We start from the raw sequence: 19349 nt of genomic DNA, 5'->3' as shown, positions 1-19349 counted from the left end.
CCACCCACACCAGTCCACTAGCACCCAGGATGCCACCCACACCAGTCCACTAACACCCAGGATGCCACCCACACCAGTTTACCTGGAGTTTACCTGGAGAGAGTTTCGGGGGTCAACGCCCCCGCGGCCCGGTCTGTGACCAGGCCTCCTGGTGGATCAGCGCCTGATCAACCAGGCTGTTGCTGCTGGCTGCACGCAAACCAACGTACGAGCCACAGCCCGGCTGATCAGTCCACTAACACCCAGGATGCCACCCACACCAGTCCACTAGCACCCAGGATGCCACCCACACCAGTCCACTAACACCCAGGATGCCACCCACACCAGTCCACTAACACCCAGGATGCCACCCACACCAGTCCACTAACACCCAGGATGCCACCCACACCAGTCCACTAGCACCCAGGATGCCACCCACACCAGTCCACTAGCACCCAGGATGCCACCCACACCAGTCCACTAGTATCAGGATGCCACCCACACCAGTCCACTAACACCCAGGATGCCACCCACACCAGTCCACTAACACCCAGGATGCCACCCACACCAGTCCACTAGCACCCAGGATGCCACCCACACCAGTCCACTAGCACCCAGGATGCCACCCACACCAGTCCACTAGCACCCAGGATGCCACCCACACCAGTCCACTAGCACAAAGGATGCCACCCACACCAGTCCACCAACACCCAGGATGCCACCCACACCAGTCCACTAACACCCATGTACCTATTTGCTGCTAGGTAAACATAATAGGTGTAGTTTCCACTCGCCCGGGAATCGAACCCGAGAGCTTGAGCCACCAGGCCAGCCAAGGAGCTGCATAATGAACATATTAAACTAATAAAAATAACTCTTACTACTCTACTAACAAATATGTTCAGTTTCTGGTGAACATTATAAATAATGTTACAACAAAGTGAACATTGTCAGGTGAAATATACAACAAATAAATAATGTTTTTTTTTTGTTTTAAAAATATCTTACAATATGTAAATCACACATTATAAACTATGCAAAGAAATAACAAAAAATAATACAATTTAATACATATTTACCATCATTGATGTTTATATCTTAAAATATTAGAAGAAAAGGAATAAGAAGAAATTTGATCTTTCCTTCATTCTAATCCTCATCAAAAAAAAGCAATATAATTTTAATGTGATTCGCAAATTATTAACGTAATGAATAAGTTTCAGAAGAAATAGAGATGAAATAAGATGATGCGTGAAGAAGGTTATAGTGTCGTACCCCCTGAGTCACCTCAGTCACCTCAACACTTCACTAACTGGCTGCACCGGGATAATTTACACTTGTAGGAGCTGCTGACACTACTGCACGAGCAGGAAACATCATGAACCAGTGTAGGAAGTGTTAAGATACATTAATTTCCTCCGTATTGTTATTATCATCAAAAAAGAAGCGCTAAACCACAAGGGCTATACAGCGTCCTTCGTATTGTAATAACATGTTTATTATGCCACTATAATTACCTTCTCCATAATTACTATAATATTTGCTTTGTTTCCTAAAGTCTCAGATCTTAATGAAATAACAGATCCTGGATTATTATTATAGCCCCTCAAGGAAGGTTCCTTGATGCTGGTGAGGGGCTCTTGATTTAGGAAATTGGATCTGTGCTCCAGTTCCCCAAATTAAGCCTGAATGCCTTCCACATCCCTCCCCAGGCGCTGTATAATCCTCCGGGTTTAGCGCTTCCCCTTGATTATAATAATAAAATTATTATTATTATTATTAATCTTATCATGGGGAAGCGCTAAACCTGTAGGATTATACAGCGCATGTGGGGGGGATGGAAGGTATTCAGGCTCAGTTCAGGGAACTGGAGCACAGATCCAATTCCCTAGATCAAGAGCCCCTCACCAGCATCAAGGAACCTCCCTTGAGGAGATCCTGGAGAACATTACCAGCAAGTGTCACCATCATTATAATGCGCTGTATAATCCTACGAGTTTAGCGCTTCCCCTTGATTATAATAATAATAATAATAATAATTAAAGACATATTAACATTTAAAACTGTACTATTGTTCACTTAACTGCCTCACTTTTTGTACATGTAAAAAAGAAAGTACTCAGTAAACTGTATATAATCTACTTGCTAAGTAGTCTAAGTATTTACAATAATAATAGTAATAATAATATATATATATATATATATATATATATATATATATATATATATATATTATTTTTATTATAAAAATAATAATAATTAGGTTAATCTGCCTCAAAAGTACCACATTCTAGTGATTTTCTTTTGTACTTAACTGTTTTATTATATGTTAACTTTATTCAGTTTACTGCAGAAAAATATAAAGTTGTTTGCTTGTTTATCATGTATGGATGACATTAATATACCAGTATAGTAGTTTTAGGGATTTAAATAAGGACATGCAGTAGTATCTTAATTATAGTTGGATTATGATGGTTGTGATAACTGTCTCTGGTGTGATTATTGGCCATAAATTCCACCTGAGATATTGTTACATCAGAGTATGACAAGATTTGTTGGGATTTTTAATCTGGAGAGGGTTAACAACCTAGGATAACCCAAGAAAGTCGGTGCATCGTCAACGACTGTCTGTCTTATTTATACTGGGGTCCTTCAGTCTTGTCCTCCAGGATGCATCCCACACCAGTCGACTAACACCCACGTACCTACTTACTGCTAGGTGAACAGGGACAACATGTGATAGGAAACATGGCGAGGGCCTGGGTTCAATTCCCAGCCAGGTTAGAAACATTGGACATGTTTCATTACATCTGTTGTCTATATGCCCCATCAGTAAAATAGGTACCTGGGTGTTAGTCGACTGGTGTGGGTCGCATCCTGGGACATTGACCTAATTTGCCCGAAATGCTCAGCATAACAAGGGGCTTTCTATATAGTAGTATGTCAGTGATGTCAGCTATGGTCTGTATACCTGTATACATGTAGTAAATAAAGATATTATTTTTTTTTTTTTTTTTTATTTAACAAGTCGGCCGTCTCCCACCGAGGCAGGGTGACCCAAAGAGAAAGAAAATCCCCAAAAAGTAAATACTTTCATCATCATTCAACACTTTCACCTCACTCACACATAATCACTGTTTTTGCAGAGGTGCCCAGAATACAACAGTTTAGAAGTATATATGAATAAAAATACACAATATATCTCTCCAAACTGCCAATATCCCAAACCCCTTCTTTAGAGTGCAGGCATTGTACTTCCCATTTCCAGGACTCGAGTCCGGTTATATAAAATAACCGGTTTCCCTGAATCCCTTCACTAAATATTACCCTGCTCACACTCCAACAGATCGTCAGGTTCCAAATACCATTTGTCTCCATTCACTCCTATCTAACACGCTCACGCATGATTGCTGGAAGTCCAAACCCCTCCCTCCAACCTTTTCGAGGACGACCCCTACCCCGCCTTCCTTCCCCTACAGATTTATACGCACTCCGTGTCATTCTACTTTGATCCATTCTCTCTAAATGACCAAACCACCTCAACAACCCCTCTTCTGCCCTCTGACTAATACTTTTATTAACTCCACACCTTCTCCTAATTTCCACACTCCAAATTTTTTGCATAATATTTACACCACACATTGCCCTTAGACAGGACATTTCCACTGCCTCCAACTGCCTCCTCGCTGAAGCATTTACAACCCAAGCTTCACACCCATATTAGAGTGTTGGTAATACTATACTTTCATACATTCCCTTCTTTGCTTCCATAGATAACTATTATTATTGTTGTTTTTATTATTGTTTTTATTATTGTTTTTATTGTTTTTATTATTGTTTTTATTATTGTTTTTATTATTGTTTTTATTATTGTTTTTGTTTTTATTATTGTTTTTATTATTGTTTTTATTGTTTTTATTTTTGTTTTTATTGTTTTTATTTTTGTTTTTATTGTTTTTGTTTTTATTTTTATTGTTTTTATTTTTATTTTTATTTTTTATTTTATTATTTTTTATTATTTTATTGTTTTATTTTATTATTTTTATTTTTATTATTTTTATTATTTTTATTTTTATTTTTATTATTAATTGTGAAGTTTGCATTTTTTATCTAAAAAAACTGCCTAACTTTATCAACTATCAAATAATTGGTATGATTAGGTCTCATATACTTAAAAAACAGTAATGTCAGGAGACAAGGCTTAATAGCTAGAGCCAAGACTAGAACTACCCTCCACCCCCTTACAAAATTGAAATGCATACATATGAATCTGCATAGACCTTTATGCATGTACACATGTATACATGTGCATACAAGGATGTTTGGAAATATTTCTTCCATCTGAGTGGTTAGGAAGTGTGTAATGATCTCAGTGAAGTTGTGGAGGCAGGTTCCATACATAGTTTCAAGAACAAGTGCAACAGGGCTCAAGAAGCTAAGAGGGAGCGAATCTGAAGAGTGGTAAGTTAAGAGGCAGGGCCGGGATCTGAGAATAGATCCCTGCAACCATAAAAGCAAGCATGCATGTGCACACAGACACAGATAGACACGGAGAGACAGAGTGAGAGTAAGCTAGACAGTCATGTCTAATTCACTGTTATTATCTGGGCTAATGTCTTTTTTTTTTTTTTTCCAGCAGTTTCTTGGCAAAACCTGAATGAAATGGGAGAGTTTTCAGGCTGGGGTGACATCGCCATGAATGAACAAAGAGGTGCAGTAATTCTTAGCCTTTGTATTTGTGTTCAAGGTGTTGAGAGTAATTACTTAATTAGGGTTACCTGAGTTGTAGCAGAGCTATACTTGTGTTTCTACAATTAGTTTGTTACACAAGGTTTTCAAAGGTGGCAGTGGTTGTAGCACACACTACCTCATAGATCCCACTCCAGTATCTAACAGCATTTCTGATGAAATTTTTTCTAGTATCCTTTCAGTGCTGCATTTTTATCAGTTCTTGCTTCTTGTTGATGGTAAAAAAAGATATAGGAGAATTGATCAGTTTTGCACACTGTAGTCACAAGGATTGGCACAGATTCAGTATTGCTATGTTTTTAAAGTCTTTTTATAATTTCCCCATGTTGCCCACTATGGCTATTAAAATTTGAGTCCTATATTGCTTTTGTGTGTCTCCAACTTCCCTTGAGCATTATGTACTCTGCCTCAAGTTGTACTAGTGTGACATCTGGATCTGGATGTTCTGAAGGTCCTCTAACAACAGTGCATGGAATGCAGTGCGGTATTTATATTAAAAGGAAGGAAAGGGTTTTCTGTTCTGCCATGGGTCCAGTGACCCTTTGTCACACACATACTTTCATGAGAGTTGTTGCATGAAGCAATTGCTCAACTGAAGCTTTACTAAGAAGTAAATTTTAAGAGCAGACTTGCAATACATCCTATATTTGCACTAATCTATTTGAATCATAAGTATTTTTATTTATTTATTTATTTATTTATTTATTTATTTATTATTAATTTGGACATGATACATAGATATACTGTACAAAGAAATACAGTGGTTAAGTGTAACATGCCAAAAGTCCCTTGTACACAGAGCATTATGGGCAGGCTTAAAATTAACTTAAGATTAACTAAAAATTATAGTAAACAAATAACAATTAAGCACAAATGAGTATTTCAAAGACAGGTCTTATGGTCATTTACAGAGTTGCTGTGCATTCAGTAGAATGGAGTATTCTGTTAGGTAATGTAATTAAAAATTATATATTCTCTTGCCAAATAAGTTTTGGGAAATTTACAAGTATGTATTTGTGAGGGTTTATCTACATCTGAAAAAAACATTTAATTACATCAGCAATTCACCAAGAACACTAATTATGTATTATTGAGCTTATTTTCCATCTTGCACAGCACTAATACTAAAATGCCAGCATATACATTGCTAAGATAATACAGTATATGGTAATGTAACTGCATTTTGTTGACCACTGTAATGCAATGCTCTGACCATTGGATATTCAGTACCTCCTTTCAGTGTTTGCATTTTCTGAACATTAAAGTCTACTAAAACATTATGATGGATTCCAAATACAGCATCCAGCAATTGTCTTGGTTAAAAATGTGTATACTGTACTTGTACAAATTTTCACCATGTGAGATTTATAGCATTTGAAAATTATCAAGAAGTGTCCACATATGCAGTAGACTGTTAATTAAGAAGCGATCTTCTATGACTTTTTTTGTTATATAATGGTTGAAGAGTTGCAGCAATTTTTTTATCATAACGCCGTGATTTTTATTTATGACAGTGTAACTACAGGGAAAAGTAGCTAAAAGCCCATACAAGAAGGCTTGTAATCTAATTCATTAACTACACATTGTCTGCCTTTAATAGTCCTTCACTTACCTAGCTGTATTTACATGAATGTTGAATGTGTTAGTGATTGATGTTAAGGTGTGGAAAATACAGTAAGTAAACAAAGTGAAGGGATAATCTTGTGGCACTGCTACGATAAACATTTGTTTGACTTTCATAAGGCCAACACAGGAAAACCAACAAATGTGACTAGATTAGTATTTCCTGCATACTAGTCAATACATGCAGTGTTTTCATATCCTTTGCATCATCACTGCTAGAATGTGAGGCAACTGGAGACTATATATACAAATTGAGAGGGACTCCAAGATTTATATATCCTTTGCTTCCTTACATTTGAATAATCAGTGTTACAATGAGAGGAAACTAAATATAATGTGAATACAGTACCTTGTATATACCATGCATCGGTTCATTTGTTAAGCTTTTATTTTGTGAAAATTAAAGACTTTCATTTTCTGGATTAACAGGAACTACACCTGTCCATGAGAGGGACTCTGAACAGTGTTTATATACCTTCTGCTTATCCTTTGCACAAAGGTTAACAAATGAAAGGAACCTGGATATAATGTGTATACAGTACCTACTTCATATACATTTGTGCATCAGTTTAGTTGGTACACACACACACAGCAGTACCTTGACTTACGAGTTTAATTCGTTCCGTGACCAAGCTCGTAATTCAATTTACTCGTTTATCAAATAAATTTTCCTCATTGAAATTAACTGAAATGCCATTAATCAGTTCCAGCCTCCAAAAAACCACCCCAATTTTTTGTTACAGGTTTCTAAATAAGAAAAATGTATTTATAAATAAATGATTTTTGCCTTTTTTGCCAGGTCCCAGCAATGTTTTAGAAATGCTGGAGTATGTGTATATGAAACTTCCTGAAGTATGGTGCAAGATGAGTGTCACTCCACTGCTGACAGTGCAGCAGTGGAGTGACATTTGATGATTGTGAGCTGTGGTGGCTTTATTTTACACTGTTAAACGTAAACGTGTCTATCTGTTTCTATCTGTCTACCTTTGTTCATCTCTCTCTGCTTATGTCTTTGTCTGCCTGTGTTTCTGTCTTCCTGTCTCTCTGAGAGAGAGAGAGAGAGAGAGAGAGAGATATATATAGAGATATATATATATATATAGATATATATATATATATATATATATATATATATATATATATATATATATATAGAGATATATATATATATATAAAAATATAGAGATATATATATATAAATATAAAGATATATATATATATATATAGATAGACAAATATATATATATATATATATATAGATATATATAGAGATATATATATATAGACATATATATAGATATATATACAGCTATATAAACATATATATAGACATATATACAGATATATATATATATATATATATATATATATATTTATATTTATATTTTTTTTTTTTTTTTTTTTTTCAACAAGTCGGCCGTCTCCCACCGAGGCAGGGTGACCCAAAAAAGAAAGAAAATCCCCAAAAAGAAAATACTTTCATCATCATTCAACACTTTCACCACACTCGCACATTATCACTGTTTTTGCAGAGGTGCTCAGAATACAACAGTCTAGAAGCATAAACATATAAAGATACACAACATATCCCTCCAAACTGCCAATATCCCAAACCCCTCCTTTAAAGTGCAGGCATTGTACTTCCCATTTCCAGGACTCAAGTCCGACTATATGAAAATAACCGGTTTCCCTGAATCCCTTCACTAAATATTACCCTGCTCACACTCCAACAGATCGTCAGGTCCCAAGTACCATTCGTCTCCATTCACTCCTATCTAACACGCTCACGCACGCTTGCTGGAAGTCCAAGCCCCTTACCCACAAAACCTCCTTTACCCCCTCTCTCCAACCCTTTCGAGGACGACCCCTACCCCGCCTTCCTTCCCCTATAGATTTATATGCTTTCCATGTCATTCTACTGTGATCCATTCTCTCTAAATGACCAAACCACCTCAACAACCCCTCTTCTGCCCTCTGACTAATACTTTTATTAACTCCACACCTTCTCCTAATTTCCACACTCCGAATTTTCTGCATAATATTTACACCACACATTGCCCTTAAACAGGACATCTCCGCTGCCTCCAACCGTCTCCTCGCTGCTGCATTTACCACCCAAGCTTCACACCCATATAAGAGTGTTGGTACTACTATACTTTCATACATTCCCTTCTTTGCCTCCATAGATAACGTTTTTTGACTCCACATATACCTCAACGCACCACTCACCTTTTTTCCCTCATCAATTCTATGATTAACCTCATCCTTCATAAATCCATCCGCCGACACGTCAACTCCCAAGTATCTGAAAACATTCACTTCTTCCATACTCCTCCTCCCCAATTTGATATCCAATTTTTCTTTATCTAAATCATTTGACACCCTCATCACCTTACTCTTTTCTATGTTCACTTTCAACTTTCTACCTTTACACACATTCCCAAACTCATCCACTAACCTTTGCAATTTTTCTTTAGAATCTCCCATAAGCACAGTATCATCAGCAAAAAGTAACTGTGTCAATTCCCATTTTGAATTTGATTCCCCATAATTTAATCCCACCCCTCTCCCAAACACCCTAGCATTTACTTCCTTTACAACCCCATCTATAAATATATTAAACAACCATGGTGACATTACACATCCCTGTCTAAGACCTACTTTTACCGGGAAGTAGTCTCCCTCTCTTCTACACACCCTAACCTGAGCCTCACTATCCTCATAAAAACTCTTTACAGCATTTAATAACTTACCACCTATTCCATATACTTGCAACATCTGCCACATTGCTCCTCTATCCACTCTATCATATGCCTTTTCTAAATCCATAAATGCAATAAAAACTTCCCTATCTTTATCTAAATACTGTTCACATATATGCTTCAATGTAAACACCTGATCTACACATCCCCTACCCACTCTAAAACCTCCTTGCTCATCCGCAATCCTACATTCTGTCTTACCTCTAATTCTTTCAATTATAACCCTACCGTACACTTTTCCTGGTATACTCAGTAAGCTTATTCCTCTATAATTTTTACAGTCTCTTTTGTCCCCTTTCCCTTTATATAAAGGGACTATACATGCTCTCTGCCAATCCCTAGGTACCTTCCCCTCTTTCATACATTTATTAAACAAAAGTACCAACCACTCCAACACTATATCCCCCCCTGCTTTTAACATTTCTGTCATGATCCCATCAGTTCCAGCTGCTTTACCCCCTTTCATTTTACGTAATGCCTCACGTACCTCCCCCACACTTACATTCTGCTCTTCTTCACTCCTAAAAGATGGTATACCTCCCTGACCAGTGCATGAAATTACTGCCTCTGTTTCTTCCTTAACATTTAAAAGTTCCTCAAAATATTCTCGCCATCTACCCAATACCTCCATCTCCCCATCTACTAACTCCCCTACTCTGTTTTTAACTGACAAATCCATATTTTCCCTAGGCTTTCTTAACTTGTTTAACTCACTCCAAAATTTTTTCTTATTTTCATTAAAATTTCTTGACAGTGCCTCTCCCACTCTATCATCTGCTCTCCTTTTGCACTCTCTCACCACTCTCTTTACCTTTCTTTTACTCTCCATATACTCTGCTCTTCTTATAACACTTCTGCTTTGTAAAAACCTCTCATAAGCTACCTTTTTCTCTTTTATCACACCCTTTACTTCATCATTCCACCAATCACTCCTCTTTCCTCCTGCCCCCACCCTCCTATAACCACAAACTTCTGCCCCACATTCTAATACTGCATTTTTAAAACTATATATATATATATATATATATATATATAGATAGATATAGGAAATATCCAAAATTTATGAAATAGGTAATGATTTAAAATACCCAAGAAATGTAATTGATAAATCTTTTAAAGTTGCCAGAAATACTTTTTACAATCCAAAAAGGGACAACCAGCCTTATTCAAATAAAAATATGTTGGTTCTCCCTTACCATGAAAACTTGGTTGATATGCCTTCTCTTCTTAAGACTTTTAATATTAAAGTTGTATTCAAAATTCTCGATACAGTAAAAAAACTTTTGATAAAGAATTCCCCCCAAAATGCTGATGGATGTGTCTATAAGATTCCTTGTAAAATTTGCGATAAAGTTTATTACGGTCAAACTGGTAAAAATCTCGAACTAAGATTAAAACAACGTAAATATAGCATTAGAACTGGACAAGATTCCAATGCTCTATTTATTCATGTAAGAGATTTTAACCATCCAATTGATTTTCAAAAAGTTGAGAAAGTAGTATCAAGCAAGTCCATGGTCGACAGGAATATAATTGAATCTTGTTTCATAAAAAGCAGTTTTGACAATAATATGAATATTTCCTTTGGTTTATATAAATTAGATCCATTTATAATTAATAGAATTTGGGAAGAATTTAATAATACACTGGACAAATAATCTTTAAAATTTCTTATTTCTTGGGTAGAATAGTTTGTGGGGTGAGTTGTGCCAAGGACCTTTCCAAGTTGGCTCGCCGCGCGTCACGTGTTTAAACTGTTGTGGGATCTGATAGTGAGGTGCCGACCAGACCCCTTAAATAGCTTCCTTGGATGCTTTACTTTCATAGTTCCTTGATAATGTGAGTAGTCACGAAAGCGCTTGGAATTTCTCTATTCTTTCAGAGTGGTTGTTTTGCATATTCTGAAATCACCTGTTTACTGTGATCTTATTGCATATATAGATATAGATATATATATATATATATATAGATATATATATATATATATATATATATATATGTTGTGTATCTTTATACGTATATGCTTCTAAACTGTTGTATTCTGAGCACCTCTGCAAAAACAGTGATAATGTGTGAGTGTGGTGAAAGTGTTGAATGATGATGAAAGTATTTTCTTTTTGGGGATTTTCTTTCTTTTTTTTTGGGTCACCCTGCCTCGGTGGGAGACGACCGACTTGTTGAGAGAAAAAAATATATATATATATATATATATATATATATATATATATGAGAGTATAGTTTTACCAACGCTCTTATATGGGTGTGAAGCGTGGGTGATGAATGTTGCAGCGAGGAGAAGGCTGGAGGCAGTGGAGATGTCATGTCTGAGGGCAATGTGTGGTGTGAATATAATGCAGAGAATTCGTAGTTTGGAAGTTAGGAGGAGGTGCGGGATTACCAAAACTGTTGTCCAGAGGGCTGAGGAAGGGTTGTTGAGGTGGTTCGGACATGTAGAGAGAATGGAGCGAAACAGAATGACTTCAAGAGTGTATCAGTCTGTAGTGGAAGGAAGGCGGGGTAGGGGTCGGCCTAGGAAGGGTTGGAGGGAGGGGGTAAAGGAGGTTTTGTGTGCGAGGGGCTTGGACTTCCAGCAGGCATGCGTGAGCGTGTTTGATAGGAGTGAATGGAGACAAATGGTTTTTAATACTTGACGTGCTGTTGGAGTGTGAGCAAAGTAACATTTATGAAGGGATTCAGGGAAACCGGCAGGCCGGACTTGAGTCCTGGAGATGGGAAGTACAGTGCCTGCACTCTGAAGGAGGGGTGTTAATGTTGCAGTTTAAAAACTGTAGTGTAAAGCACCCTTCTGGCAAGACAGTGATGGAGTGAATGATGGTGAAAGTTTTTCTTTTTCGGGCCACCCTGCCTTGGTGGGAATCGGCCGGTGTGATAATAAATAAAAATATATATATATATATAATATATACATATATATATATAATATATACATATATATAAATATATAATATATACATATATATAAATATATATATATAGAGAGAGAGAGAGAGAGAGAGATATAGCTCATGAACCAACAGTATTACACATGATGCAGAGTCGTCATGTCTGATTCCTGATCAGGTGAAAATGTGTATTACTTGCTAATCATGCTTATTATGCCTTATATCTACAAGTATAGTATAGCACTTTGTTTGGATTTTTTGGGTTAGCAGAGCTGTGTGGTAGCACTGGACATTGCCGGTGCTTTTGACCGGGTGTGGCACCAGGGCCTCTCAGCAAAACTGCAAGCTCTGAGAATTGCAGGCTCTGTGCTATGTCTCCTCAGTGATAACCTTCATGGTAGATCTCTAAGGGTAGTTCTCAATGGAACGGAATCAGCAAGACATGCTATTATTCCACAAGGAAGCATGCTGGGACCATTGTTATAGAATGTCTACTTCAATGACCTTCATCTCATCCCAAAATCCCATGCATATGCAGAAGACTGTACACTGACATTCACTTACCCAAGAGAAGAAATGCCAGCTGCTCTAAGCTACATCAATCACCAGCTAAGAGCTATATCAGCTTGGGGAAATAGATGGAAAGTAACATTTGCACCTGAGAAAGCACAAATGATGGTCTCTAGGCACCATGATGGTAATGCCGGTGCAGTAGTAAGGATGAAAGGGAGGGTGTTGGTACCTGGGGAAGAAGTTGATATCCTTGGGGTGAAATTTGACTCCAAACCGACCATGAAGAACCATGTTCTAAATCTTGCAAACAAGGCAGCCAGGAAGCTTACAGCACTTCGCGTAATCTCGCATCTGCTTGACAAGTAGGGGTTGCAAGATTCTGTATGAGGCGCAGGTACGCTCACACCTTGAGTATGCTCCGCTTTCTTGGTTTGCCTCCACCCCCCCCTCTCATCTACGACTGCTTGACAGTAGAGAACAGAGCAAGACATCTTATCTGTCACCTGGACCCATCCTGGATAGATCTGTCATTTCAGCAGAGCCTTCAACACAGGAAGGATATGGGTGGCCTTACTGTTATGTGCAATGCCATGGATCCACTTCGAGGACAGCGTAAAACAAGCTTCTGTACCACCAGACGGGCAGAAAGCAGCAACTTCACTCTGGCTCTGCCCTTCTCCAGAACATCATTTCATCCGAGATCATTTATCCCCAGGATAACTCAAATATGGAACACATTCGTACAGCATTATGATGTCAACGAGATAGTCGGTTGATCAAGTGAAAATGCTGGCCCACAGATGGCTCCAACTTCATCCTGTTCCCTACTTGTATGTCTCATAACAATAAAAATGCTTTCAAATGAGCTGATGTGAGTAACAGCTCTTAGCTTGTCAATAAAGTTAGGAATCCTTAACCTGTAAATAGCTTGTCAATAAAGCTAGGGATCCTTACCCTAACCTTGTCAAACACTGTGTATAAAAAAAAAGAGGGGGTGAGACAGAAGGAGATAGACAGCGAAAGCAAATTGGCCACCCAGCCAGCTGGCCACCTAACCAGCCAGCCTGCCAAACATGTATTACACGTTCCAAAATTGTTTCTCTTTACTTAGGGCATATGTTATGGAACATTCTGGCAGGATGACATTACCAGTGGTATCAGAATTGAAAGGATGTTAAGGATGTTACATATTGGTTATTATCAAGGTTTTTGTATATTTCCTTGGTATCTCCTGCGAGTGGTGGCATATCTGAAGCTCGCTTGTAATTCGGACTTTGGCTCGCAACTCAAAGCAAAAAATTGACCAAGTGATGGCTTGCAACTCAGAAAACTCGTAAGTTGGGGCACTCGTAAGTCAAGGTACCACTGTATATTATAATATGTGAGAGATTATTGTACTAAATATTTTGTATTTTCAAAAGCATTCTGGTAATTAATTTCACATCAGTGAGATGGGATATCACAACCCTCAAACCAACAATAACCGAATATGTCCAGAGCTTGAAGCTTTTCTCAGGATTTTATAATTTTCATGTCTACTTGGATAGCTTGCTTTCATATTATGGTGGATATTACTCTGGGTATATTTATTTAGTAAAACAAACTTGTCTTTGCTGGTAATGTATGGTACTTTAACTGATGTTTGCAGGTGATAGTGGTTTTGGAGGAGGCAGGTGACAGTTGTGGCAGGTAATAGCTGTGGAACTGCCCGTCACATGTATGCCTAGGTATTGTACAGGGTCATATCGACCCTTTCCACACATTTCTATATCAACACGCAATGGCAGCTACAATGAATAGAAAACTTGATCATTTTTGAAAAATTACAAAGATTTCCAAAAAGATTTGGTTTTGTCTCCTGGGGAAGGTTAAAGAAATGTAAACCTATTTTTTCCATGTGAGCTAATGTATGTAGTATATATATATATTTATTACAGTTCATTGTATACAATATGTGATGAGATGCCGTTTTCAAGGACGTAACTACGTACTGTCTTAACGGTCAACTGTACATCAAGGGCAGCACATGAAGATATGAAGAGAAACGCCACACAATGACAAGTCTATTGTAAACAACTTGTCTTTCTGTGATGTTTTTCACACTCCTGAAAATAGTGGATTATTATAATACCTGGGTAAAAGAAATACTTTTGTGAGAGTTGTATGAAAAAGATTTTATCAATATTTAATCATACCTGGAGTTTACCTGGAGAGAGTTTCGGGGGTCAATGCGCACGTGGCCCAGTCTGAGACCAGGCCTCATAGTGGATCAGGGTCTGATCAACCAGGCTGTTACTGCTGGCCACACGCAAGCTGACGTACGAACCACAGCCCGGTTGGTCAGGTACTGACTTTAGGTGCCTGTTCAGTGCCTTCTTGAAGACAGCCAGGGGTCTGTTGATAATCCCCTTTATGTATGCTGGGAGGCAGTTGAACAGTCTTGGGCCCCGGATACTTATTGTGTTCTGTGTACTCATGGCGCCCCTGCTTTTCATCGTGGGAATGTTGCATCTCCTGCCGAGTCTTTTGCTTTCATAGGGAGTGATTTTTGTGTGCAGGTTTGGTGCCAATCCCTCCAGGACCTTCCAAGTGTATATTATCATGTATCTCTCTCGCATGCATTCGAGGGAATACGGATCAAAGACTTTCAGCCATTCCCAGTAGTTTAGGTGCCTTATCATATTTGTGTGTGCCGTGAAAGTTCTTTGTACACTCTCCAGGTCTGCAATGTCACCAGCCTTGAAGGAGGCCATTAGTGTACAGCAGTATTCCAGCCTAGAGAGCACAAGCGATTTGAAGAGATTCATCATGGGCTTGGCATCCCTAGTTTTGAAGGTTCTCAATTTCCATCCTATCATTTTCCTAGCAGATGAGGTAGATACATTGTGGTCTTAGAAGGCGAGATCCACTGACATTATCACTCCCAGGTCTTTCACATTAATTTTTTGCTCTATTGTATTGTTAGAATTTGTTGTATACCCTGATACAGTTTTAATTTCCTCAAGTTTTCCATATCTGAGTAGTTGAAATTTTTCCTCATTGAACCTCATATTGTTTTGAGTGGCCCATTCGGAGATTTGGTTAATGTCCGCTTGGAGTCTCATGGTGTCTTCGATGGAGGTCACTGCCATGGTAATCTGGGTGTCATCGCAAAGGAAGACACGGAGCTATGGCTTACATCTGTCTGTCAGAAACGAGGATGAGAAATAGAATGGGAGCGAGTACTGTGCCTTGTGGAACAGAGCTTTTTACTGTGGCTGCCTGGGACTTTACTCTGCTTACTATTACTCTGTGTTCTATTTGTCAGGAAATTGTAGATCCATCTACCAACTTTTCCCGTTATTTCTTTATCATGCATTTTGTGTGCTATTACACCATGGTCACACTTGTTGAAAGCTTTTGCAAAGTCTGTGTATACTACATTTGTATTTTGTTTATCCTTTACAGCATCCAGGACCTTGCCATAGTGGTCCAGTAGCTGGGACAGGCAGGAGCGACCTGCTCTAAACCCGTGTTACCCTGGGTTGTGTGATTGATGGGTATCTAGGTGGTTGGCGATCTTGCTCCTTAGAACCCTCTGAAAGATTTTTCTGATATGGGATGTTAGTGCTGTCGGTCTGTAGTTCTTTGCAGTTGCTTTACTGCCACCTTTGTGCAGTGGGGCTATGTCTGATGTTTTTAGTGTGTGGGGGATGACCCCGTGTCCATGCTCCCTCTCCATAAAACACTGAAGACACATGATAGGGGCTTCTTGCAATTCTTGATGAATACTGAGTTCCATGAGTCTGGGCCTGGGGCAGAGTGCATGGGCATGTCATTAATTGCCTCTTCAAAGTCTTGTGGAGTTAGAATAATATCCAAGATTTTTGAGATGTATATTCATTATTTGCAGATTTGATAGTTTTCCTGTTTGTACATGTCTAATAAAGTGAGGCTGGTGGTGGTTAGCAGGCAGCCAACCACCTACATGATCTGTGTATCAACGAATTAATTAGGCAAATGATCTTATATACTTGTACAATATCAACTTAGTGCTCATTTAAATCATTAGTTCTCTAAAAGTTTTAAAAAGTTTAGCATATTTTTACGGCTTAACTCAGCACTGTGTTGTTGCTACAGGACACTTTATCCTGGGAGCTGGAACTACTTCACTAATTTCATTCTTGCCTTTCCTTGGATTGAAACTTAATGCTCCTACCTCATGGAAGTTTATTGTCAGCCCTGTAGTGGCCTAGACTGAGCAAATTATGGATATGGATTGTGCATCAAGATTTATTTGGCTTGAATTATTGTCATTCCATTTTGATGATTTCTATAATGTTACAGTAAACTAGTTGGTAATTATATCAAATTACAATGTTGGCATATGAGTAGCAAACTGATAATGTTTTATTCAAACTATCATGATACTCTACCCATTATCTATCATTAGGATCTGATATTCAAGTGCAGTATTTTCAGTCTACTGTATAAAATGAGATTTTGACTACTGTATATAACAGAGAATACAGCCTGAGTGCTTTAAAATTGTCCATTAGTTTAGATGCCTTATTGTTTGTATGCAGGCCTATATTTTTTCCTTGAAATAAAATACTGTATCTGTTACTGGTTCTGGGAATGATCACCTTCACTCCCCAGTATTGGACTAGTCTTCCTAAAATTGAAAAGGAAATATTTTAGGAATAGAAACTATTAACTCTCCATTAATCCCCCTTCCCTGTTTCTTAATTCCAAGAATATTATGAATCTACTAAACTACAGATGGCAACACTACTGCCTTTCCACAGAGTGAGCACTTGTATTAGCCCAGCTATTTAAATTGCATATTCAATATTTATAAATTAATGATAAAGATACTTTTTTATGTTTTAGGTATTGCATTACCCAGTGGCATGAATTATTAACCCTTTCAGGGTCCATCCCGTAGAACTCCGGCTTTACGTTCAGGGTCCAAACCGTAGATCTATGCCATGAGCTCAGCTCACTCTGATAAACTGTGAGTGGTAAATTTGGGCCTAGATATGAGAGAATGCATTTATGTGGTACACAGCGACCTTGCAGTGTTTTTTCGTATGTTTTTTATAGTTGTATTTGCGATTTTTTGGTCTCATTTGATAGAATGGAAGACATACTACAGAAATAGAGATGATTTTGATTGGTTTTAGTACCGGAAATGGCTTGAAACTGAGCTCAAAGTAGCGGAAATATTAAATTTTTGCCGATGTTCTAGAGTAAACAAACGACCTCACACGTCTAATACATGCCAGCTGGTGGGTCTAATATACATTCACAAATGTGGTGATGATATTTATACAATTATTACAATATTGCATAACAGTAAGTCTTCCATTTTTTGGTGAATAAAAATTCATTGTGAATAAAAAATCAAAATGGAATTTATTTGTAAAGCCTCAAAATGTAACTAATGAACAGAAGAAATGCTAGTTTAGTGCCAGGAATGCCTACATTGTTTATTCTGGGCCCTGTTTTGAAATTGGAATATTTTGAACTTTGTGTTAAATTGGCCAAATTACCAATTTCCGATCACTTTATTTTGTAGTTGAAACAGTTGACTTGGCGATTTCTTGTGCTCAATCGGTTGAATAGAAGTAATACTAGTGAAATAGCTAAGAATTTGGTTGACTGGAATAATGTAATTGGCCTAAAATGGGAGTCAGTCGGCAAAATCGCCGATTCGTAAATATCACTGACACATCAAAATTCGTGAGAGCATAATTTCGTCAATTTTCCATCAAATTTCGTACTTTTTATTTTATTACCTTCACAAAAAGATTCTCTACCATTTCATAAGAAAAAATAATAATTTTTTTTTTTTTTAAATTCTTGGACACTGGGGGCACCACTTCAGATTTTGGCCATGGACCCTGAAAGGGTTAAAAATGTTCATGTTATTAATGAAGAAATAGGGATACAGTATTTCTGTACTGAATAAGTAGAAAGTTGTTACTCAGTATATAGTAGTTTCAATCTTCTTGCATATTCACAAACTCCTACAAATTGGTAGTACTGGGTAATCTAAATTCTCCAGTTACAGCTGTTCAATATTTTTTGTTAAAATCTGCCGTGACTAATTAAAAAAAAAATTCTTGTGAAAGGAAAATATGAGAGATTATCCAACTTCTTGTATTTCATATAATGTAGAAATAATAATGCAGTACAATAATTTACAAGTTTAGTGTTTTGGGGAATAAGAGTACCTAATGTAGCCAAAACAAGTGACATTTTAAGGTGTTATTGTTGATGTGGCTCCCATGTCTGCACATCACAGCCCCATCCTGTCTGAGCCTTGTTTTGTTTTCATTAGCAAACATGTCAACTCTCCACATCCACCAATGCAGCTCTCTCTCCATAAATTTTTGGATTACAGTAGTGTTCCATTGTCAGTAATATATATTCCTTCATATGTGTCATCCCTGTGGGTTCCTGTCCGTCACACTAGCATCACGTGACTCCCATTCGAACACTGCTCGACTGGCCATAGGCCAAGCAGTCTTAATCAGGCAGGCATGTATGGCAGATGTACACTAAGGCAGGGCTCTCTTATCGTTGATCATAGCTTGTAAGTGAGAAAGGAGTTTCTGCTCCTTAGAGGAGGGTCATGATGGAATAAGATAGAAAAGAGGAGTTAATAGGCATGAAGACTAAGGGTGAGTTCAGTCACTGTTGGTAGACAACATGATGTAAAGGAATACCCATAGCCAGCACCTCAGTTATTTTCTGTATTTACCTTGTCACAGGGTTCTTGTTTCCTTCAATATTAGTATTTCTTGGAAAAGGAGAGCTATAAGGTATACAATAG

The 19349-nt window shown here is 37.8% G+C and overlaps 1 protein-coding gene across 2 annotated transcripts in view; it reads left to right on the top strand.

Moving 5' to 3' along the window:
* The first annotated feature begins 1237 nt into the window (after window positions 1–1237).
* LOC128697587 (uncharacterized) overlaps window positions 1238–19349 on the top strand; it is a 59606-nt gene continuing 41494 nt past the window's right edge. Inside the window, exons 1-2 of one of the 2 annotated variants that reach the window (XM_053789420.2) lie at window positions 1238–1367; window positions 4616–4690. In XM_053789420.2, coding sequence (XP_053645395.1) covers window positions 1358–1367; window positions 4616–4690 — 85 coding nt within the window. In that variant the 5' untranslated portion in view covers window positions 1238–1357. The remainder of the gene's footprint in view (window positions 1368–4615; window positions 4691–19349) is intronic. The other variant, XM_053789421.2, reaches the window with a different exon arrangement.

The sequence above is a fragment of the Cherax quadricarinatus genome, chromosome 44 (assembly GCF_038502225.1).
Source record: "Cherax quadricarinatus isolate ZL_2023a chromosome 44, ASM3850222v1, whole genome shotgun sequence".
Classification (NCBI taxonomy): Eukaryota; Metazoa; Arthropoda; class Malacostraca; order Decapoda; family Parastacidae; genus Cherax; species Cherax quadricarinatus.
This window is presented reverse-complemented; position numbering and strand designations above follow the sequence as displayed.